Source organism: Polistes fuscatus, unplaced genomic scaffold (genome assembly GCF_010416935.1).
Source record: "Polistes fuscatus isolate 324 unplaced genomic scaffold, CU_Pfus_HIC Scaffold17, whole genome shotgun sequence".
Classification (NCBI taxonomy): domain Eukaryota; kingdom Metazoa; phylum Arthropoda; class Insecta; order Hymenoptera; family Vespidae; genus Polistes; species Polistes fuscatus.
In genome coordinates, this window is record NW_025113075.1 from 408,818 (window position 1) to 426,719 (window position 17,902).

General features: G+C 31.9%; 2 protein-coding genes across 2 annotated transcripts; one reads left to right on the forward strand and one right to left on the reverse strand.

Annotated features, from left to right (window-relative positions):
* Window positions 1-1,089: 1,089 nt before the first annotated feature.
* LOC122515232 (protein obstructor-E-like) lies at window positions 1,090-7,657 on the reverse strand. The gene is made up of 3 exons (XM_043632498.1): window positions 7,606-7,657; window positions 2,666-3,076; window positions 1,090-1,663 (listed from the first exon to the last, which is right to left on the reverse strand). The coding sequence occupies exons 1-3, from the start codon at window positions 7,655-7,657 to the stop codon at window positions 1,353-1,355; spliced, it is 774 nt and encodes a 257-aa protein (XP_043488433.1). The 3' UTR covers window positions 1,090-1,352.
* Window positions 7,658-15,114: 7,457 nt separating this feature from the next.
* On the forward strand, window positions 15,115-17,371 carry LOC122515310 (probable chitinase 10). The gene is made up of 6 exons (XM_043632624.1): window positions 15,115-15,179; window positions 15,375-15,475; window positions 15,760-16,167; window positions 16,245-16,387; window positions 16,608-17,167; window positions 17,314-17,371. The coding sequence occupies exons 1-6, from the start codon at window positions 15,115-15,117 to the stop codon at window positions 17,315-17,317; spliced, it is 1,281 nt and encodes a 426-aa protein (XP_043488559.1). The 3' UTR covers window positions 17,318-17,371.
* Window positions 17,372-17,902: the final 531 nt, after the last annotated feature.

Consider the following 17,902-nt stretch of genomic DNA (forward strand, 5'->3'; position numbering starts at 1 on the left):
TGACTCGATTCTATGATTAATATAGTTTTCTTCTTGTTACAGGTGATCATCGTTGGATTTATCATCAATCCTCTTCAATTTTCTTGCATTAGAATACCTTAAATGTCTATTATTGAAAATACATATATACATGCATTTCTGAAGGCACATATACAAACGTCTCGCGTTAATGATCTGCATTATCAAATATTTACCAAATAACTGCTTTAATTTCAGTACTTTCAACTCATCAATAATTTCCAGTAGTTATTTCGAATAATAATGATTAATAAAGTTAATTAATAAAGAATTAATAATCTCTTGCAGAGAGTAGACTAATAGTAACACGTTCTCAAACGAATTTATTCTTTTATTTAATAAATCTCTGCTTTTTAATGTTTTAATTATCAGACGTGATCAATAAGACAACCTACAATTCAACGAGTATTTATCAAAATTTGTTTGTATTTAAGATCTAATTTTAATTTCATAATTTAATTACTCGTCTGTCGTGAATTCAAATATTACTTACAATTAGTTGAAATATGTAATTCTGTCTTCTGTCATACTTTTACAGGTCTCTTTAGTTATTTCATAAATGAATGCTATCATATACAAAAGAAAAAGCACATAACTTTTTTTATACTTAAACTTGTAGAGATCATTTTATTAGGTACAGGAAAATCATGGAATAAATATTAGCGGCGTCTAGAAAAAATATATAATATATAGTTTATTTAATGTAATTCTATTATACATTATCGATCAGGTTGTAAATGCGTTTGGATGCAATAATAGAAATAAAGGGTTGGTGAGAGTGGAAGGGACAGAAGGGAGAGAAGGAAGAGGGAGACTGCTTTCAAAGAAAAAAGTGAGAAATGGCTAAAAGAACAAATATTTACATCTTCACCAAAAATGACTAAGGAGCGGATGATGAACAGGTCTTATAAAAAAAAAAAATTAAACGAAAAACAAACAAAAAATAATAATCTTAACCATCTAAAACATGATTACGCTTATTTTTTTGTAATAATAAAAGATAAGTCTTACTTACGAAACAAAGATTAAAAAATAAATGGAGTATACTGCTTCTGGAGTACTGAATTTTGTTTTTCTTTTTGTTTTTTTTTTCTCTTACGATTTGTGAGCGTCATCTGTTCAAAATATTTGTAAATCCTATGCGTGGACTCTGTTATTTTATTAATAATATTCTGGATTGAATAATGCGTTAGAATAGTACGATAATAATCAACAAAATAATTATAAAAGTCTCGTTCGAAATAATGCGAGATTAAGTTTTGATCGTTTCTTGACTATTCTCTCGATATTTTCTTTCTTTTTTTTTCTTAGGGGGGAAAATTCGAGTAAGCAAATTAATTTCTAGGACGGGGTCTAAGAGGAATCGGTAAGGCACCAGCCGGAAGTGGTGGTACACCAGGTGGTAAATTTTCTTCTTCGGGTTCTTGTTCCAATCGACCTTCTTGAAGATCTCCATCCAAAGTTGGTTGCGTTGTTGGTACGTCACAATCCTCAGTGGGTGGTACGACGCACCTTAAAGATCGTCTGTCAAAAACCAACATTGCTGGACACCTTTGCAAACGCGGGTAACCACCTTGACACTGCCAATAACGGTTGCAGGATTTTCCTAATGGAACATTGCCATTCGCGTCGTCATTGCATAATGCTGTGGACAGTTTTTATTTATTAATTCATTGTTCACTTTTTCCTTAAGCCATTTATTTATTTAATTCTATTTATTTGAGGGTTATTCGTAAATATTTTTGGTCAGTATTTTATAAAATAAATGGTTACTAAATACGAATATTTTGTTTAGTATTGATAATTTGTTAATATTTTAAATGAATGATCAGTATTTATAACAAAAGCAAGATTTCATCTACAATTTTTGTAACTTAATCTATAAAATATCTATGCATGTTGCACCAAAATTGGTAGGATAGTTCACATTTTCATAAGTACGTTTTTGTCATAAGTACGTTTAACCTCTTAATACTAGCAAACAGTTTAATATTGTAGATAACAGGATTCTTGACAATGCATGCAATGTGCAATATAAGTATAACAGTAAATGCATTAGTTTTATATTTTTCATTGCCTTACATATCTTACTCGGGTATCCAGATACCTGCAGGATAGGATTCGATTAATATTTTTTTTATTTCGAGATAGAACCGGTTACTAAAATACTCGGAATACCCAAGTTGTCAATAGTTTTCCTACTTACACCAGAGTTACGTCAAGATTATATATTAATACAGGATATATGCTAATATTTTATAATAAATTTAAAATACTAAACATTTGTGTGTGTACCAGTGGGTATTTGATTTTACGATGTTTACCACTTATTTAACAATACTGACCAAATAAATAGCGACCATAATTATTGTTATAAAATTGATTTAACTATTCAACCACTTCTTAAACATAATTGCCACAAAGGTTTTTTTCTTTATTTTACTTTCATGAAACAAGTACTTGTCTCGAATATTAATTAACACTTCTCTCTCTTTTCTCCAAGGTCTCTTTTCAACGGATAGAAAATAAATAAAAATAAAATACCCATTTATACTAAGGACTAAGAAAAAGAAAAAGAAAATAAGAGACCAAAGAGAAAGGCATAATGCAAGTTCGAGATTCTTTATAAAGTTATATGTATACTCACGATGTTTTTGACAACCCTCGACATTTTCGGGCCAATCGCAAGAGCGTGCTCTTTCGTTGTAAAGTAGACCACCTATACATAATTGTTCAGTTGCAGTTCCGTTCCAACAGGTCCAATATCTCGTACAGGATGTCTCATGGCCGAATATTCCATAAAGCCAATCGCAGTGTTCAGCTGATATTGGTGGATTTGCTTGACGTTTACCATCGCAATAATTAGCTCTCCAAGGATAATCACAACCCTCGGTAACACCTCTGTGTTTACCAGCGAAAACTAAACCATTTGGACAGTCAAATAATTCTGGCCTTCCGTTAACGCATTCCCAATAACGATCGCAATATTCGACATCTCCTACTACTCTTGATTTTGTCTGACAAGGATCTTCCTGGTGTTGTTTTTGACCGTACGATTCTGAAACAGTGAATGATTTTGTTGTATTAGTAAACGCGTTTACGAAAGTATTAAACGTCGTCGTGATTCCATCGGTTAAACTTGTCAAGGATAAAATGTGTAAAAAAGATGGCACACATTTGCAAAGAATCATCAAGGAAAACAAGTGTGTCTTTTTCGAATTACAAAGTTTCACACGTATATCACATTTTGGGTTGTTTATTTTTTATGGTTTTATCCGTTCGAAGGTTGCAAGATCGGTGCATAAATTTATTCATTACGCATCCTCGTTGTCGTGGTTGCCCATGACATTATGAATATCACATATTCATGAATTTGTTCGAGGTTAAATGAGGTTATTTCAATTCACGAAATTGTGCTTATGGTTTTTGTTGATCATTTTTTTAATAAGGGTACTGTAACTGATAAATTACACAGTTCGAATATTTGACCAATATTATGTAAATTCTACATTTTTTCTTTCATTCTAGTCACCGATACTTCCTTAAACGAGATTCCTTAAATTTATGTAATGCATTTCTTTTAAATAATATAATACAAACAAAAAAAGCGATCCAGCCATTCACGTTTTACAACTAAATTTGTATGCGTGTTTATTAGTATGGGATAGTAAAATAAAATAATAAAAAATAAACTAGTTAGACTCAACGGTGAAAGTGTAACAAGTTTTGTCGCTAAATGTTACTAGGAAAAGTTAAAAAAGCAATCGTAGAACAAACCGAAAGGCCAAAGCACATATTTATATGCAGAGAGAGAAAATATATTTTAGAGATTCGATCGTATGAGCTACCATTCTCGTCTGATACATTTAATAATGGCATTAAACTTTTACATTCTCATTGTGGTAATAAGACGAACGCTTTCTCCGAACGTGCTCATTTCCTTCCAACGTTAACTTACTTTAATACGTTAAAAGAAAGTTGGATTGCCTTATTTATTAAATGTACAAATTCAAATTGAAAATAGTATTTGAAATAAAATCAACTATACTACTCACTATCAAACGAGAAGAAATACAAAAATAAGCGAATGTCTAATAAAAATAGGGTTATCATTATCCTTTAAAATAAAAATCTTCAGACTAAATATACTTAATTTTAGATCGTTGAAATCTGTTGGCTTCCTGTATAATTTGCGTAGACTTATCGATAAAACCAATGATAGTAAACGCGTGTAACAGATAGCAAAGTGGTCATGCAAATAGCCACTGTTGAGGAAGTTGGCGAGAATATTCCAGAGGATTAATATAATTCGATCGATGCGGCATTTCGCCGGTCGTGCAAAAGTATGTAAATAGTAAGTTAAGGTGGGAAGTCGGCCAGTATCTCGCTCCCAAGAGTAGATACGAGTGAAAGTGCCTAGCCTTGACTCGCAACCTTCGTAGCAAACCTCGTCTTGTCTCACCTCTCCCATCTTCGAACTCTCTTTAAAGATTCGATCTGATGGCATTCTAAATGATATCTTTCCTTTATTACGATAATGTTACACAGGAATTTTCAAAATATCAAAATTCTATACTTTTGAAACACGATATGTGTTCTCATAATTCTGTGCGTTTTATTTTGCACAAAAATTATTTCATCTCGTGAGAAACATTCTTATATTATATCATATTGTAATATACACTATTTATATAATGCATAAAATAACACAATTAAACAAATCTATCTTATAGATGTAAAGGTAAAATATTTCTCTTAGATTATCTAAGATTGGCATTGTGCACATGCATCGGGAGTTCATTGTACTTGAAAATATAATATATGCATGTATGAGTATAAGTAATAAAAAAAGTGTTAAGGTCTCTTCGCCTAAGTGCACGAACTCGAATAACACCATTACGGTCAATGACGATTCTATGTAATTCAAATACTACCTTCTTCATGATACTTTTGCAAGAGAAAGAGGAAAAGAATAACATTTAATATAAAATAATCAATTATTATTAAGATAGAACGACACCAACGAATAGAAGGAGGTGTCAATGAGTGGGTAAGAAGTATCTTATGTAAGGGACGACGCACAGTAAACGGTGCCGACGTTCTGTAAGCGAAGGCTTACTTTCCCTTCTTTTACAACTCCTTGTAAAGAGTGAACAGAAGTGTGGGTTAGATGGCTCCACCGTTGGCAAAGTTACTTATACGTTCCACTAATTAATAAATATTTCCAATTATTTAGTAGCTTCGATAAAATAATATCCAACATTGCATATATAAACTGCACATTTTTTGACAATGAAAATTATATAATTTACAATAATTTAATTTATTATTTAATGCATATAATTTGAAGTTGGAAAATCATAGAAGATTTTAATGATTAATAAATTATATATTAGTGATTAATCATCTTTTATAATAATCTAAATGAAGGATATTTCCTGTATTTTGAACATATTTCTAAAGAATCAAATTGATATATTATACATAATTACGTACTAACTGCGACTATACATAACACCACATTTACTTCCGCGAGAATTATTTTCTAAATGAGGATATTCCTGTATTTTGAACATATTCTAAAAGATCAAATGAATATATACATAATTACGTACTAACTGCGACTATACATAACACCACATTTACTTCCGCGAGAATTATTTTCTATATATGTACATGTGTATACGTGTTTGTATATATATATATATATATGAAAAACTTGTAAGAAAGTAATGATCTTTTATTACCACGATCTAGTTAATTCTTTATTTAATTATTTTCAATCGACTATGTAACGAGAGTTAACGGTGCAGTAAAATTTCAAATATACGTGGGAAAAAGAATAATGACCGGTTTCGATTGAACTAGGTAGAAATTACTTAATGCTATGCCATTCTAGTTTCCGGACTAGACATAGCTACACCAAGCTGACGAGAATTTTAATGATAGATTACGTTAATAGGTGTACTTTGATGGACTATTGATCGTTCATGTGTTTTATCTATGGTAAAAATAATATTATTTTTCTACTTACTTGAATTTTTTATTGACATTAATAATATTCATGAATATGACAAGTAGAAATGTATATTTAATATTTTATATTCTTGATATTTACTTAAATAAACCCTTAAAGAGTATTTTATTCATTTAATTCTTTTTTAATATATTCAAATTATTAATAGCAATGTTAGAGTAAGATATGAAAGAATTTAAATGACGTCTTCAAAGAATTATCATTAAAACGTTTATATTCTCGGTAGAATCTTGATAACGATGAAGCAATCTTAACGCCTCTCTACTGCAAATTATTCGACCTACTTGCGTTTCTTTTACAAAACTTTTACAATTCTTGATAATTCTACATTAATTTCTTTCAAAAATTTCAACAAAATCTAACAGAACAACGATAGTTTAATATATTTTGACAACTATAATGCACTGATAAATACTGAATAAAAAATCAATACAAGAACAAAATGAAAGACAGGCAGACAGGATAGAACGTTGGGCAACACGTGTAATAATTTTTTATTTTCGTTTTAACATTCGCGGAAGGAAAGGAAACCAGTACGGAAACGATCGAATGAATATTTTCCATGATACATTCTGGTATGCATCTACGTAAGACAGAACAAGTAATGCGACTTAAACTAATTTCTATAATGAAAAACTCTACTTGACGGTAGAAAGTAGAATCTCTTACGTAACGTCAGAACTGCAAATCGAACGTGCGACAAATAGCCTGAAGGGAAAACGAGAATCTTAAAACACACCTATCTTTCCATCTACCTGTCCTCCTTACCAGTTAGAAACAATTCATTAAATATTAAAAAGTATGACGAAAAAATATAAAAAAGAAAAATATGTAGTAAAATAAATAGAAAAATATTAATAATAATATATTATTATAATTATCCGATCGTGTGTTATTTTTAATATAAATAAATTGTTCAGAAAATAGATCAAAAATTTCAGGGAAATCTCTCGTGTAAAATTTATACAAATTAATGAATTAAAATGAAAATTTGTTCGATATTAAACGCAATATTAATAATTGTAATGGAAGTAAAAAATAAAAATAAGAAAAGAAGAAAGATGAGAAAAGGAAGTGAAAGAGAAAGGATTGGTAGAAAAAGGAGAAAGAGATCGAAAGAAATAAAGAGAAAGAGGAGGGAGGAAGGGATTTAGGGGGAAATGGTGGAGTTAAACAGTCGATGAGCTACTTTCATATTTTCACTCACAAGACGCCAGAGAAAGTTCTTGAGATGTGTGAAATCTCTAGTGAATAGTTATCATTGTTTAACGAAGATGCATATAAGAAATGAAAATATCTACGAATGATCTTAACTTTGAATCCTGATCTTCGCAATTTCATTCCAAAAATTCGCCATAAATCTTAACTGAGATTATACAATTTTAATAGAAACCATATAACTGTTATAAAAAAAAAAAAGAAAGAAATAATTATTTGCTAGCAATCCAAAATAAGTACAAAATGTTGGAAACATTAGCAAGATTATTAAAAATTGGAAGGAAGAAACGCAAAGAATAAAAAAAAAACGAAAGACGGTCATTAACACTCACCGTGTACGATGAGGGCAATCAGAAGAAGATAAGTAACTCGTGTCGTTGCCATTCTGTTGATATGTATGTGTTTTCGAGAAAAAGGGTTGTGGAACTACGACAATGATGAAACTTGACGTTACTCGGAATTTGAGTTTCTTTGCGCTGTTGGAACCATCAACTTGGGGTATAGTAATAATGAATATTTAAAGTAATTACTAATATAATAATTATTATATAGGGTTTAGTTTAAAAGCGCCGAAGAAGCTCGGCCGATGAGTTTTCGTGTCGAGCCTGGTCACTGGCAGAGGCGTTTGGCTTCGTGTCTTATATGAGCGCCCCACTCTTTCACTAGTCCGATCTCTGTGGCATAGGAAGGCTTAACTGGAGAACACACACACCTGGTTTTCTTCTATCGAGGCCTTTGCTTCGTTTCATGATTCGTTTCATGATTCGTTATACCTAACGATTCTAATGCATCCTAACGCACCTTTTCATTTCTTTATTATCTGATTAATTATAATATTAATGATGCTTAGATATGCGTTCCCATTTCTTTTTCTTAGTCATATTAATGTGATTCAGAGCAAAAGAAATTCCTTTTTATTTATTTTTTATTTTATATTTTTATGGATACGTTTTATACTGCACAACAATTTCCCTTCTTTATTTCTGCGTATATAAAGAAGTTTATTTACCGAAGTGTTTCTCCTTACATTTTAATTAAAGCTCTTGATATATGTGTATAAAATGTATATAAATATCTGAAATGAGATTTTGATGTGTTGGTTACTTACATATAAGTCGATGACAACTTTATAACCTTTCTGCACGTGCACGTAACGGACAGAACGACAAATATGACGCATCATTTCCTTTAGGACCATTCTAAGAATTCGGTAACTACTTTACTATATTCATCTTCTTCTCTTTTTGAAATTTTACTTTTAGCAAACATAACTGTTTACATTAAGTTTTCTCTATTTGCTCATAGCATGCATACATGAATCGAAATTATAAGAAAGTTTAGATATTTTTATAATCTTTAAGATACGGTTTATGTTTTTTTTTTACTGATTCTTGGTATTGCGGATACTTCCTTTAGATTTTGTAATTTAATCGTTGTTAACGGCCTTCTAGATTCCTTCAAAGAATTCTTTCTATCGAGCTGCGTGTCACTACGCGCGCAATAGGTCGGTGAAAACAACGTTGAAGTATTCTCAAGTATAGTTGGATGAGATTTCCCGCGAGTCAGCTTCTCTCTTCTTGTAAATCTCACTAAAATTCTATCAAACTTTTATATATATATATCCAATATAGCCAATTATAATCAGAACGTTTTAATTATTAACACATTAATGTTATTTTATATTAATATTACATTACATTTCAATTCTCACAAAGTTATAAATATCGTTAATTCAAATTTTACTCGCGTAAAATAACTTTGACGGAACTTGAATTATAAATAATTAAATAAAAATAAAAATAAAAAGTAAGCAAGTAATTAACGACATAGCAACACGTTGAAAAGAACGACGAACTTCCGTGACTGTAGACAAAATCCGTTCAAGATCTTAGCTTTATTTTCTTATGCAAGCGAGCAAGAATGAGACACAGTGGCTCGTTACTCGAAAAGATTATTTCAGTGATGCTCGGTGAGAATGGTCACAAGAGAAAAGGTAAAAGATGTATATAAGTATCTAGATGTAGAGATACAGAGTGTCCAAAAAGTTTGGCACCAAACTTATACTACGTATTACTGAGATTAACTGTGAATGCTTATATATTTCCAATAAAGTATTTTCGGACATATGTTTGTACAAACTTTTTTCATCTATTTGACTTCAGTAATACGTAGTATAAGTTTTATGAACCAACCTTTTGGGACACCCTGTATATTCATCTGTATAGGTGTGTGTATATATATATACAAGAATGAAACAATGGCACCTAGTTACGAAACTCTCTCGTCATAAGTATGCCGATTTTCATCTAATCCCATCCCTCGTAATTCCAAGTTATTCGCTTCTAATCTTAAGATCTGTATTCCTAGTCTCAATGATCATACTAGTACAGTAATTATACATCAAAGAAAATAATATTCTTGTATTGATTACAAAATTAACAATTCATCAAAATTATTTATCTGATTACCTGTAGTTATTATTTATAGTATTTTCATATTTTTCTGATAGATAACTTTAAGATTGCATAACTATCGTAATACTAATCTAATCAAGCAAAATTCTAAATTTGGATACAAAATATAAGAAAGATTTGTTTCATTTTTGTATAATATAATACAAAGCAACTTTTGACTCGATCTAACAGTACACGAGTGTCAATTTGTAACTCCCCTTTACGTAGGCAACCCACTTTACATCCGATATAAAGTGGTTGTATTACTCACGAAAAAATACCGACAGATATGGATCACGTACAAATTTGAAACTAATTGTAAGTTTTACTAATTACAGATTGACACAGTATATTTCTATTATATATATATATATAAGTATTACTTCCATTTATTTCATGTAAATATAAGAAAAATCTTGATGCAGCCTTTCAAAAACCATGACAAAAATTTGCACTTCTCTGCATGATAGGCTCTGATCATAGAAAAACTACTTTTCTTTTATATATATAAAAAAATAAAATACTTATATATATATATATAAGACTTAGTTTTAATAAAACATGAAATTCGTAATCGTGAACGAAAGAGCTTCTTCTTCTTAATCTTGGAATATCAACCCTCCTCGTATTTTTCGAACCTTTCGAACCTTTCGATTTAACGACACAAGATAGTGGAAATACCATGGAAGAAGTTCCTGACAAATATTCAGAGGAATCTACGTTCATGCTAAAATATCATTTACGAAGTTACCTGCGCGAAGGGTGATTCAATTTCGGAATCGAGATTGCATTGTAAATTAAGTGTTGTAACTTTCTTATCAGTGACAACACGCATCGAAATCTAACAAGCGTTCTCATGTTTAAACAATTATTTCCAATTAACAAGAAATTGTGATCCAAAGATTCTGAAGTTAAACAATTTTTTTTATTATATTTGGGTCGCATTACTTTAAAAAATTACACTGATTTCATTTCAGCCCTAATATTTAAGATACAGCATAAATTCTAGTATGCATAGATAATACAAAACTTTGATAAAAGTTCAATTAAATAAGAGCATCAACTTTTTTTAAAAATTATACACAAACATAATAGATAATAAAATTAAAGATCTCGTTGAATTAGCATAATAGGCTGTTATACTGTATCTCCAAAATGATTGCTAATAAAAGTAGACTATTTTTCAAATTTATACCTCAAATTTACTCAAAAACAGATATCAATTTGTGTCAAACAGTGTAAAAACACGTATGAATATAAAGAACTAGACGATTATATGTGGAAAAATGATAAGATAAGATTGTGTTTTTTTTTTTTGTATAATTATAGTCAGAAGTATAGAATAAATTTGAGAGCCTCTGAGGGAGTCGAGATGAAGAAAGTGTTTCGAGTCGGTGTGCTGCTATGACCCGGAGAGCAAGGACCTCTGGTCCTTGACGCGCTTAAGAATTCTTTTATTTTTTTATTTCGTTTGATTTCTTTTTTCTTATGTTAGCTGCTTGACCTTCCCTGCGGTAACTCCCATCCTATTCGTCGTCCTTTGGCGCCTTTTTAATTGTTTTATCATCCTCTTTTTCTATCTTCCTTCAATCCCGAACCTTCTTCACCGAAATGGACACGCTTCATTAGTGCGCATCCATGCAACACTCCGAATACACCTTCTACCATTCTATCTTATAAAATAAAACAAGAACGATTAAAAAGAATAATATAATATATAGCTACGATATTTATCATTCATTCATTTTACATGCGAATTTTGAATTTATCAGATACACAAATCGTAGGTGTAGCTTTTCGAAATGAAATCATTTGAATTTTATTTATTAATTCTCTCAACGGATACTTTCAAGAATCTTTGATTTTAGTTCAAATTTACTTTACAAAGTTTTTATTAAATTTAATAAATTACGTGAACAGGAAAAATATAAACAGGTTATCGAATAAAATTTATTTACATATTTTATATAGAAAATGTAGAAGCAGCAAACGAATACTGAAATATTTATCTTGTGAATTTTTTCGTCCGCATACGTCATAGTAAGATGAAGTATGCACTAATTGCAAGAGGAAGGACCTGCAATCTGCTTACTCATCGAGTCAAATAAGCTACCAGAAATCACGCGCGCACGCATACCCAAACACATATATATCATAATATAATTTCATTAAAAATGTTTCATTTTGATTTTATTTAAATAATATAGTTGAACTACAATACACTTTAGTATGAACGATAAAAAGAATTTCAAAGCTTTTAGGAAGACAATTTTTATCGAACAAATGTTCACATTAGCAGTCAAATTTTGTTGAAAGAAAATAAGAAGATGGAAAAAATTCATGGAATAACTTGGAAGTATTCGATTAATGCTCGTTGCTAAGAGTATTATCCACTCTGTCAAAATGTTGGCAAGAAGATTGAAATGTTCACCGTAGGTGCTCGCTTACAGCATGGGTGGTGAATATACGTCAGGGTTAAAGTAAATTATGCGTGCATATAAAGCGCATCGACCGCAAAGCTATCGGGCTTCGTATTTGGTCCTAAGTGGCGTGTCGTGTACATGGTCAATTTTATTGTATGATGGGGAACGACACGCCAAGTAATTTCTTATCAGCACCCTCTGTCAACTATAATAACAGAATAAAGGGGGTATCATTCATTTCATTTTATACTCTAATCTAATCCGAATATATTAGATAAATATGTTTATGTTGTATGTATAAATGAAATATTAATTGTACTTTTTGTATCTTTTGCATCTTTTATTCGAAATAATTTTAGATCCGAGATTTTGAACAATACTTATTACTAACTCTTTACTTGTTCCATCATATCTTATCGAATACCATCCTAGATTTTCCACAGTTGTGTTCTGGTTTAAACGAAGAGTCGGTTAGAACCGTGGCTGCATCGACGACGGTGGCGAACTGCACAGTTCGCAAAAAAAGAAGCAAGAGTTAAGGGGCGTGGTTTAAGATGAAAGCAAAAAGAATCTAGTGGAACATGGTTAAGGATGACAAAGACGAAGATCGTGTGATCCCCGGTGGAACAGCTATAAAAGGATTTCGGATATTAATACGAATAACTTAGACAAGATTAAACTTCGGATTAGAATATCAAGTGTCAGTTATAAATCTGTCATTGGTTTCTAACATATTTCATTGTAATACAGATAATTTTGATTTTTAAATGATATATTATTTTTGTTCATTCTTAGAATGCATAACTTGATTTTCATCAATTTCATACGAAATATCTTGACTATTATTCGCATAACGAATTTAATATATTCCTTCGTGGTTTCGTATTCTCAAGTATAACCTTTTCAACAAATCATCTTTAAAGCTATTATTTAAATAACATTTTACTGTTATTTTTACTCAAATAGAATATGTTAATATCGTTATTGTTATGCAAAGAAAAAGAAAAAAAGAACACGGAGAATAATCTGTATATGCAACATATGTATATCAAATAAATATCGCGTATCTTTGCATAAGTTCAAATCGATGGAGATTATTCGAGTCACGTTTACGATTCTGAAATGTCTCTCCTCGACTCTTTGCGATTACGTAGCGCACGTAAGAGGAACACCGGACAGACGTGGTTGAACTGTTTTCGAAGAGCGGTCATTGTCTTCTTTACAGAAGAAAATTCAAGGTGAATACGCTCGTTTGAGTCAGCAGTAATTTATACGCATTCGTAATCCTCTCTCTTGATTAGAAAAACAGAGAAAGAGAAACATTTTTCTTTCTTACGTTTGAATCTCAAACTGAGATCCAAACGTTGTAATTTATTCGAACAATAAACGTTCATAAGTAACTAGTTATTATTTTATAATGAAACTTTTCTAATGATATATGTATCATGCAAATTACTATGATTATTTTCTAAAGAACGATTCAATTTTATTGTCTCACTTTGGAAGAAGATAAAAGAAGAATAAAATATATAAAAGTTAACGTAAATTATCCTGACAGGATTTACGTGAGCGAGATAAAAAGTGATACGGAAATCAAACAGATTCGATAATAAATATTTAAAACCACACTGTCTTCTCTGAAAGTTCACGAAATTACTATACGTTACCGTTAGTATCGATATATATTTTTTCTTTTTGTTACAACGATTCTTTTTTTACTTTCCGAACTTTTTTTTTTAGCATCTGTGTGTGTGGAATCTTAAAAGTTACAGTAACGTGCTATTAAATAAATTTGCGAGTGCATGCAGGATATGCGATAAGAATCATTTTCTAAGGTGAATTTGGAAATTTTGTTTCGGATAATTCTTACGTTTTTTATTTTGAAAAGATAATAAAAATTAAAATAAAAAAAGAAAAGAAAAGGAACGAATTGGAAAGAGATTACGTGAAAAGGCAAATTCCCTTTTTTATTATTTAACTTCTCTCTCCGAAACGATTTCTTTCCGGTTGTTCTTACGTATGAGAAGCACCAAATCGAGAGCCAGATAATAAATAGGACGATGAGCCTTTCGCAGATTCACCGGTCTCTCACTTTTTCCTTCTACCAAAGTGAGAAAAAAGGATATAAAAAGAAAAGAAGAAGAAAAAAAAGAAGAAAAGTTGCGACTTCCTTTATTGAAGTGGAACTTGGTCCTGGCTCGTTGTGGCGAATATCAAGGATGCATTTAGGAAACGAGTCCCTTAGTAAGAAAGCATACTCTTCAGAGTGCATCTACCTCTGAATACCGGCATTTTTTCAATTCTTACAGGTGGTACCGGTCTACCAAATTCCCTCTTTCCTTTCTTACTCTTCTTGGTATTTCCAAATACTTTAACCCACGGATTCATGTGGGAGGATTTGCAATATAATTCTCAAACAAAGCGCATTCCTATTTTTATCAATTTCGATGATGCATACCAAAAATTACCTAATTAACAGATAGTTTGGGGGTGTGTTTTATTATAATTAAATGACTTAGTTTAGTTAACGACTTTGTTTAGCAACCCTGTGCTAGAAACTAATTCCTACATTTTGGATTTATCAAATAAAATATAAAAGCAAACTCATTAGAATAAATAAGAAAAATCTAACATTAGGTACAATTACGCGTAAGCCTATATCTGATGTAAGAAAAGGGATTGAATAAAAAGTAACGCGACGTAGAAACTCGACGCGTTTTATAATACGAGATTTAAGGATTTGAATGAAAAAAGAAATATATAAGGAAATTTGAAAGAATGAAGGAAACATGGACAAGTAGAATTTTAGCATTGACTTTAATGTCGTCTGGTTTTTAAGAAAGATCTACGAGCAATGGAAAAATATAGGAGAGGCGGAGTATGCCTCGAGTTCGCGCGAACTTGTGGGGTCCTACGGCCGTGTAATTGGGATCCTGTGGCTCCTGGCAAAACTCGATAGTGGGGGATGCCCTATGTAAGCCCTCGAACGGCCGAGGTCCAGCCCATCCAGCATCAGGACATCGTACCAAGGTCTTGGACAGTACCATTAGCGACCGATCATTCATCCACTGTACTCCAAAATTTCATTTCGTGCGGTTTAACTTAGAATTAGAGAGATTTGTCATTTTTATTCTCATTGCTTTTTACGAAATAACGTCATTTTCGAATAAAAGATAGAACGATGAAATTAGGATTGTTAATCGTTTCGTTTTTCGTGGGGGTCAGTATTGCTACGAGAAGGAGCAAATCAACAACGTCCGTGACTGCTGAAGTAACATCCACCACTGCGAAAGATGGGGAATTAAGTTACGTTGAATCGAACGAAGGTATGTCCTTGTTTATTGGAATATCGTGTTGCATGTACGTACGGATTATTTACACTGTTCTATGTTGCATTTATTTCCTTTTTTTCCGAGTTAAGAAGAAATGACATAAAAGAAATGAAATCGTTTGAAATTTATTACTGGACAAACGCGTGAATTTATGATTAATTTGTTAATATGTTAAACAAATAATTTATAGCGTATAAATATATTATATATTTTATTGTTTAATGTTACAAAGATTGATTTGAACACAAATTATTAATAAATGTTAATAAATTTTGTAGAACACCCATGGGATAGTATAAAAGTTCAAAAATTAGACGCGCGATCAAACGCATGGTCGAAAAATAATGAAAACTCTTCGAACGACAATATCGAAATTTTAAATCACGAAAATAGTGGTACACCCGAAGGAAAATCATACGGCGAGATACCAAATCCGATTTCGATACCAAAACCAAATCCAGTTTCGCCGACTTACGTGCCATCCCCTCTTCCGCCATTGCCACCGGGTTGTTTAACGTCGAGAGGACAATTTTCGAGTCCAAAAAGTTGTGCTAATTATTTGAATTGTTGGGACGATGCCGTGGTCGAACAAACTTGTCCTAATGGATTACTCTTCAATGATTTTTCTAATGTTTGCGACTTTGATTACAACGTTAATTGCGGAAGCAGACCTCTTCCAACACCGAGTAAGTTTGAATAAAATAAAAAGAAAGATAGAAAAAGTGAATTCGGAATAATACGAGTTGAACTTTTGCGCGTACAGAACCACCACTACCGCCAGGTTCAAAGTTTTGTCCAGATCCGTACGGACGTTACCGTAGCTCAACGAACTGCTCAGAATTCTACGTTTGTCTGGCCAGTAAACCCATCAAGTTCGGTTGTCCTCAAGGATTGGTCTACAATGACGTAAGCATTCGATCTCGGGCCATTTCTTTTTTTCATGTAAAACCGAACGAATATAAAATGAGAGTATTGTGAGAATTGTCCGATTCTTTGAAAATTTTCGACATACTATTTCTACTACTTTCTCATTATTACCGACGCGGAATCGAAAACTTAATCATCCCATAGCGTCCAAATATTATACTAGTATAGATTTGATCGTTGGATTATATACTTGTTTTAGGAATTAGGCGTTTGTGATTATGTTCGTAACGTCGACTGTAAAGGTAGTGCCACACCGAAACCGCAACCGCAATCGCAACCGCAATCATCGACAACTCAATCTTGGTCAACAGCTTCACCAGTTTCTGTCCAGTATCCTTCGTATCCTTCGCATCCTTCGCAATCTCCCTATCCAACGCAACAATCTCCCTACATTCCTACAAGACCAAGTCCTTATCTTGCAACTTCTTGGGGAAGTAACGTCAACGCAGAACCATGGCAACAACTATCGAAACAACAAGACGTACAAAAAGAAGATAAAGAGATAGTCTCGAGCAAACCGGAAACGTTGCAGGAATCACCGGAATCCTCGAGCATAACGAATCCATGGACTGTTCTTCATACCATACCAGCATCTATGAGCAAAGTTCCATGCACGGATGGTGATCTGCATAAACTCGATGATGCTTGTACCAGCGTAATCGTTTGTAGGGCTGGTCGACCACAATTAGTACGATGCACGACGGGGATGATTTATGATAGACCAACGAATTCCTGCAAGCCCTTTGTCATTGCGAAATGGTATGCAATCAATTATTATGTATAAATTATTTATAGTGTACCCAAAAAAAAAAAAGGTATATTTGAGGGGTAGATTGGCAAGCACTGCACAAGTAAATCTTCTATTACTTCCAGTTTTAATATTAATAATATTTTGTTTGTTCCAGTTAACTAATGAAAGGACTCGAAACTTAATATTCGTGAAAGGATCCTTGAATGCAATGATACAATCATTTTCCATTTTAGATTCTCGTCTTTATGGCTTTGATACATTCGTAAGCATAATTAATAGAAAATAGATAGAATGATAGATTTAATGCAAAATAGTTCATTAACTTTATACTTCGTAGAACTCAAAAAAATGTCGTCATGTTTAAACGGACACAATTTAGATTTAATTCATCGTAAGATCAATTTTATGAAATAATCGAATGCTTAGAAAATAATATTACTAGTTCGTTTAACAAGTAGCAGGTATTTGATAATAAAATCATAAATACATTTAAGTACTCATAAGAAATAACAACTTGTAACGATTATTTTATCTGCATCCTTATGTTTTATATAATTTACGAAGCATCCGCCTAATTACCTCGTTAAATCTGCCAATGACCACCGAGAAGATAAGTGAATCTTCTTCTTGAAAGTAGTCACATGCGTCGGTAAATTCTCAGATGGTAACAATAAAAACTTTAAGCACGAGTTGTCTGCAACAAATGCCACCAGGGTGCAACTGCATTCTCTTTTTTTCCGTAG

Excerpts from the sequence above, each read along its gene's own strand:
- LOC122515310 (XM_043632624.1), top strand. The coding sequence starts at position 15,115 with ATGCCCTATGTAAGCCCTCGAACGGCCGAGGTCCAGCCCATCCAGCAT. Across the intron at positions 15,180-15,374 it reads CATCAGGACATCGTACCAAG|TATTGCTACGAGAAGGAGCA; the intron begins GTCTTGGACAGT and ends CGTGGGGGTCAG. Across the intron at positions 16,168-16,244 it reads CAGACCTCTTCCAACACCGA|AACCACCACTACCGCCAGGT; the intron begins GTAAGTTTGAAT and ends TTGCGCGTACAG.
- LOC122515232 (XM_043632498.1), bottom strand. The coding sequence starts at position 7,657 with ATGGCAACGACACGAGTTACTTATCTTCTTCTGATTGCCCTCATCGTA. Across the intron at positions 3,077-7,605 it reads GATTGCCCTCATCGTACACG|AATCGTACGGTCAAAAACAA; the intron begins GTGAGTGTTAAT and ends TCACTGTTTCAG. Across the intron at positions 1,664-2,665 it reads CGAGGGTTGTCAAAAACATC|CATTATGCAATGACGACGCG; the intron begins GTGAGTATACAT and ends AACTGTCCACAG.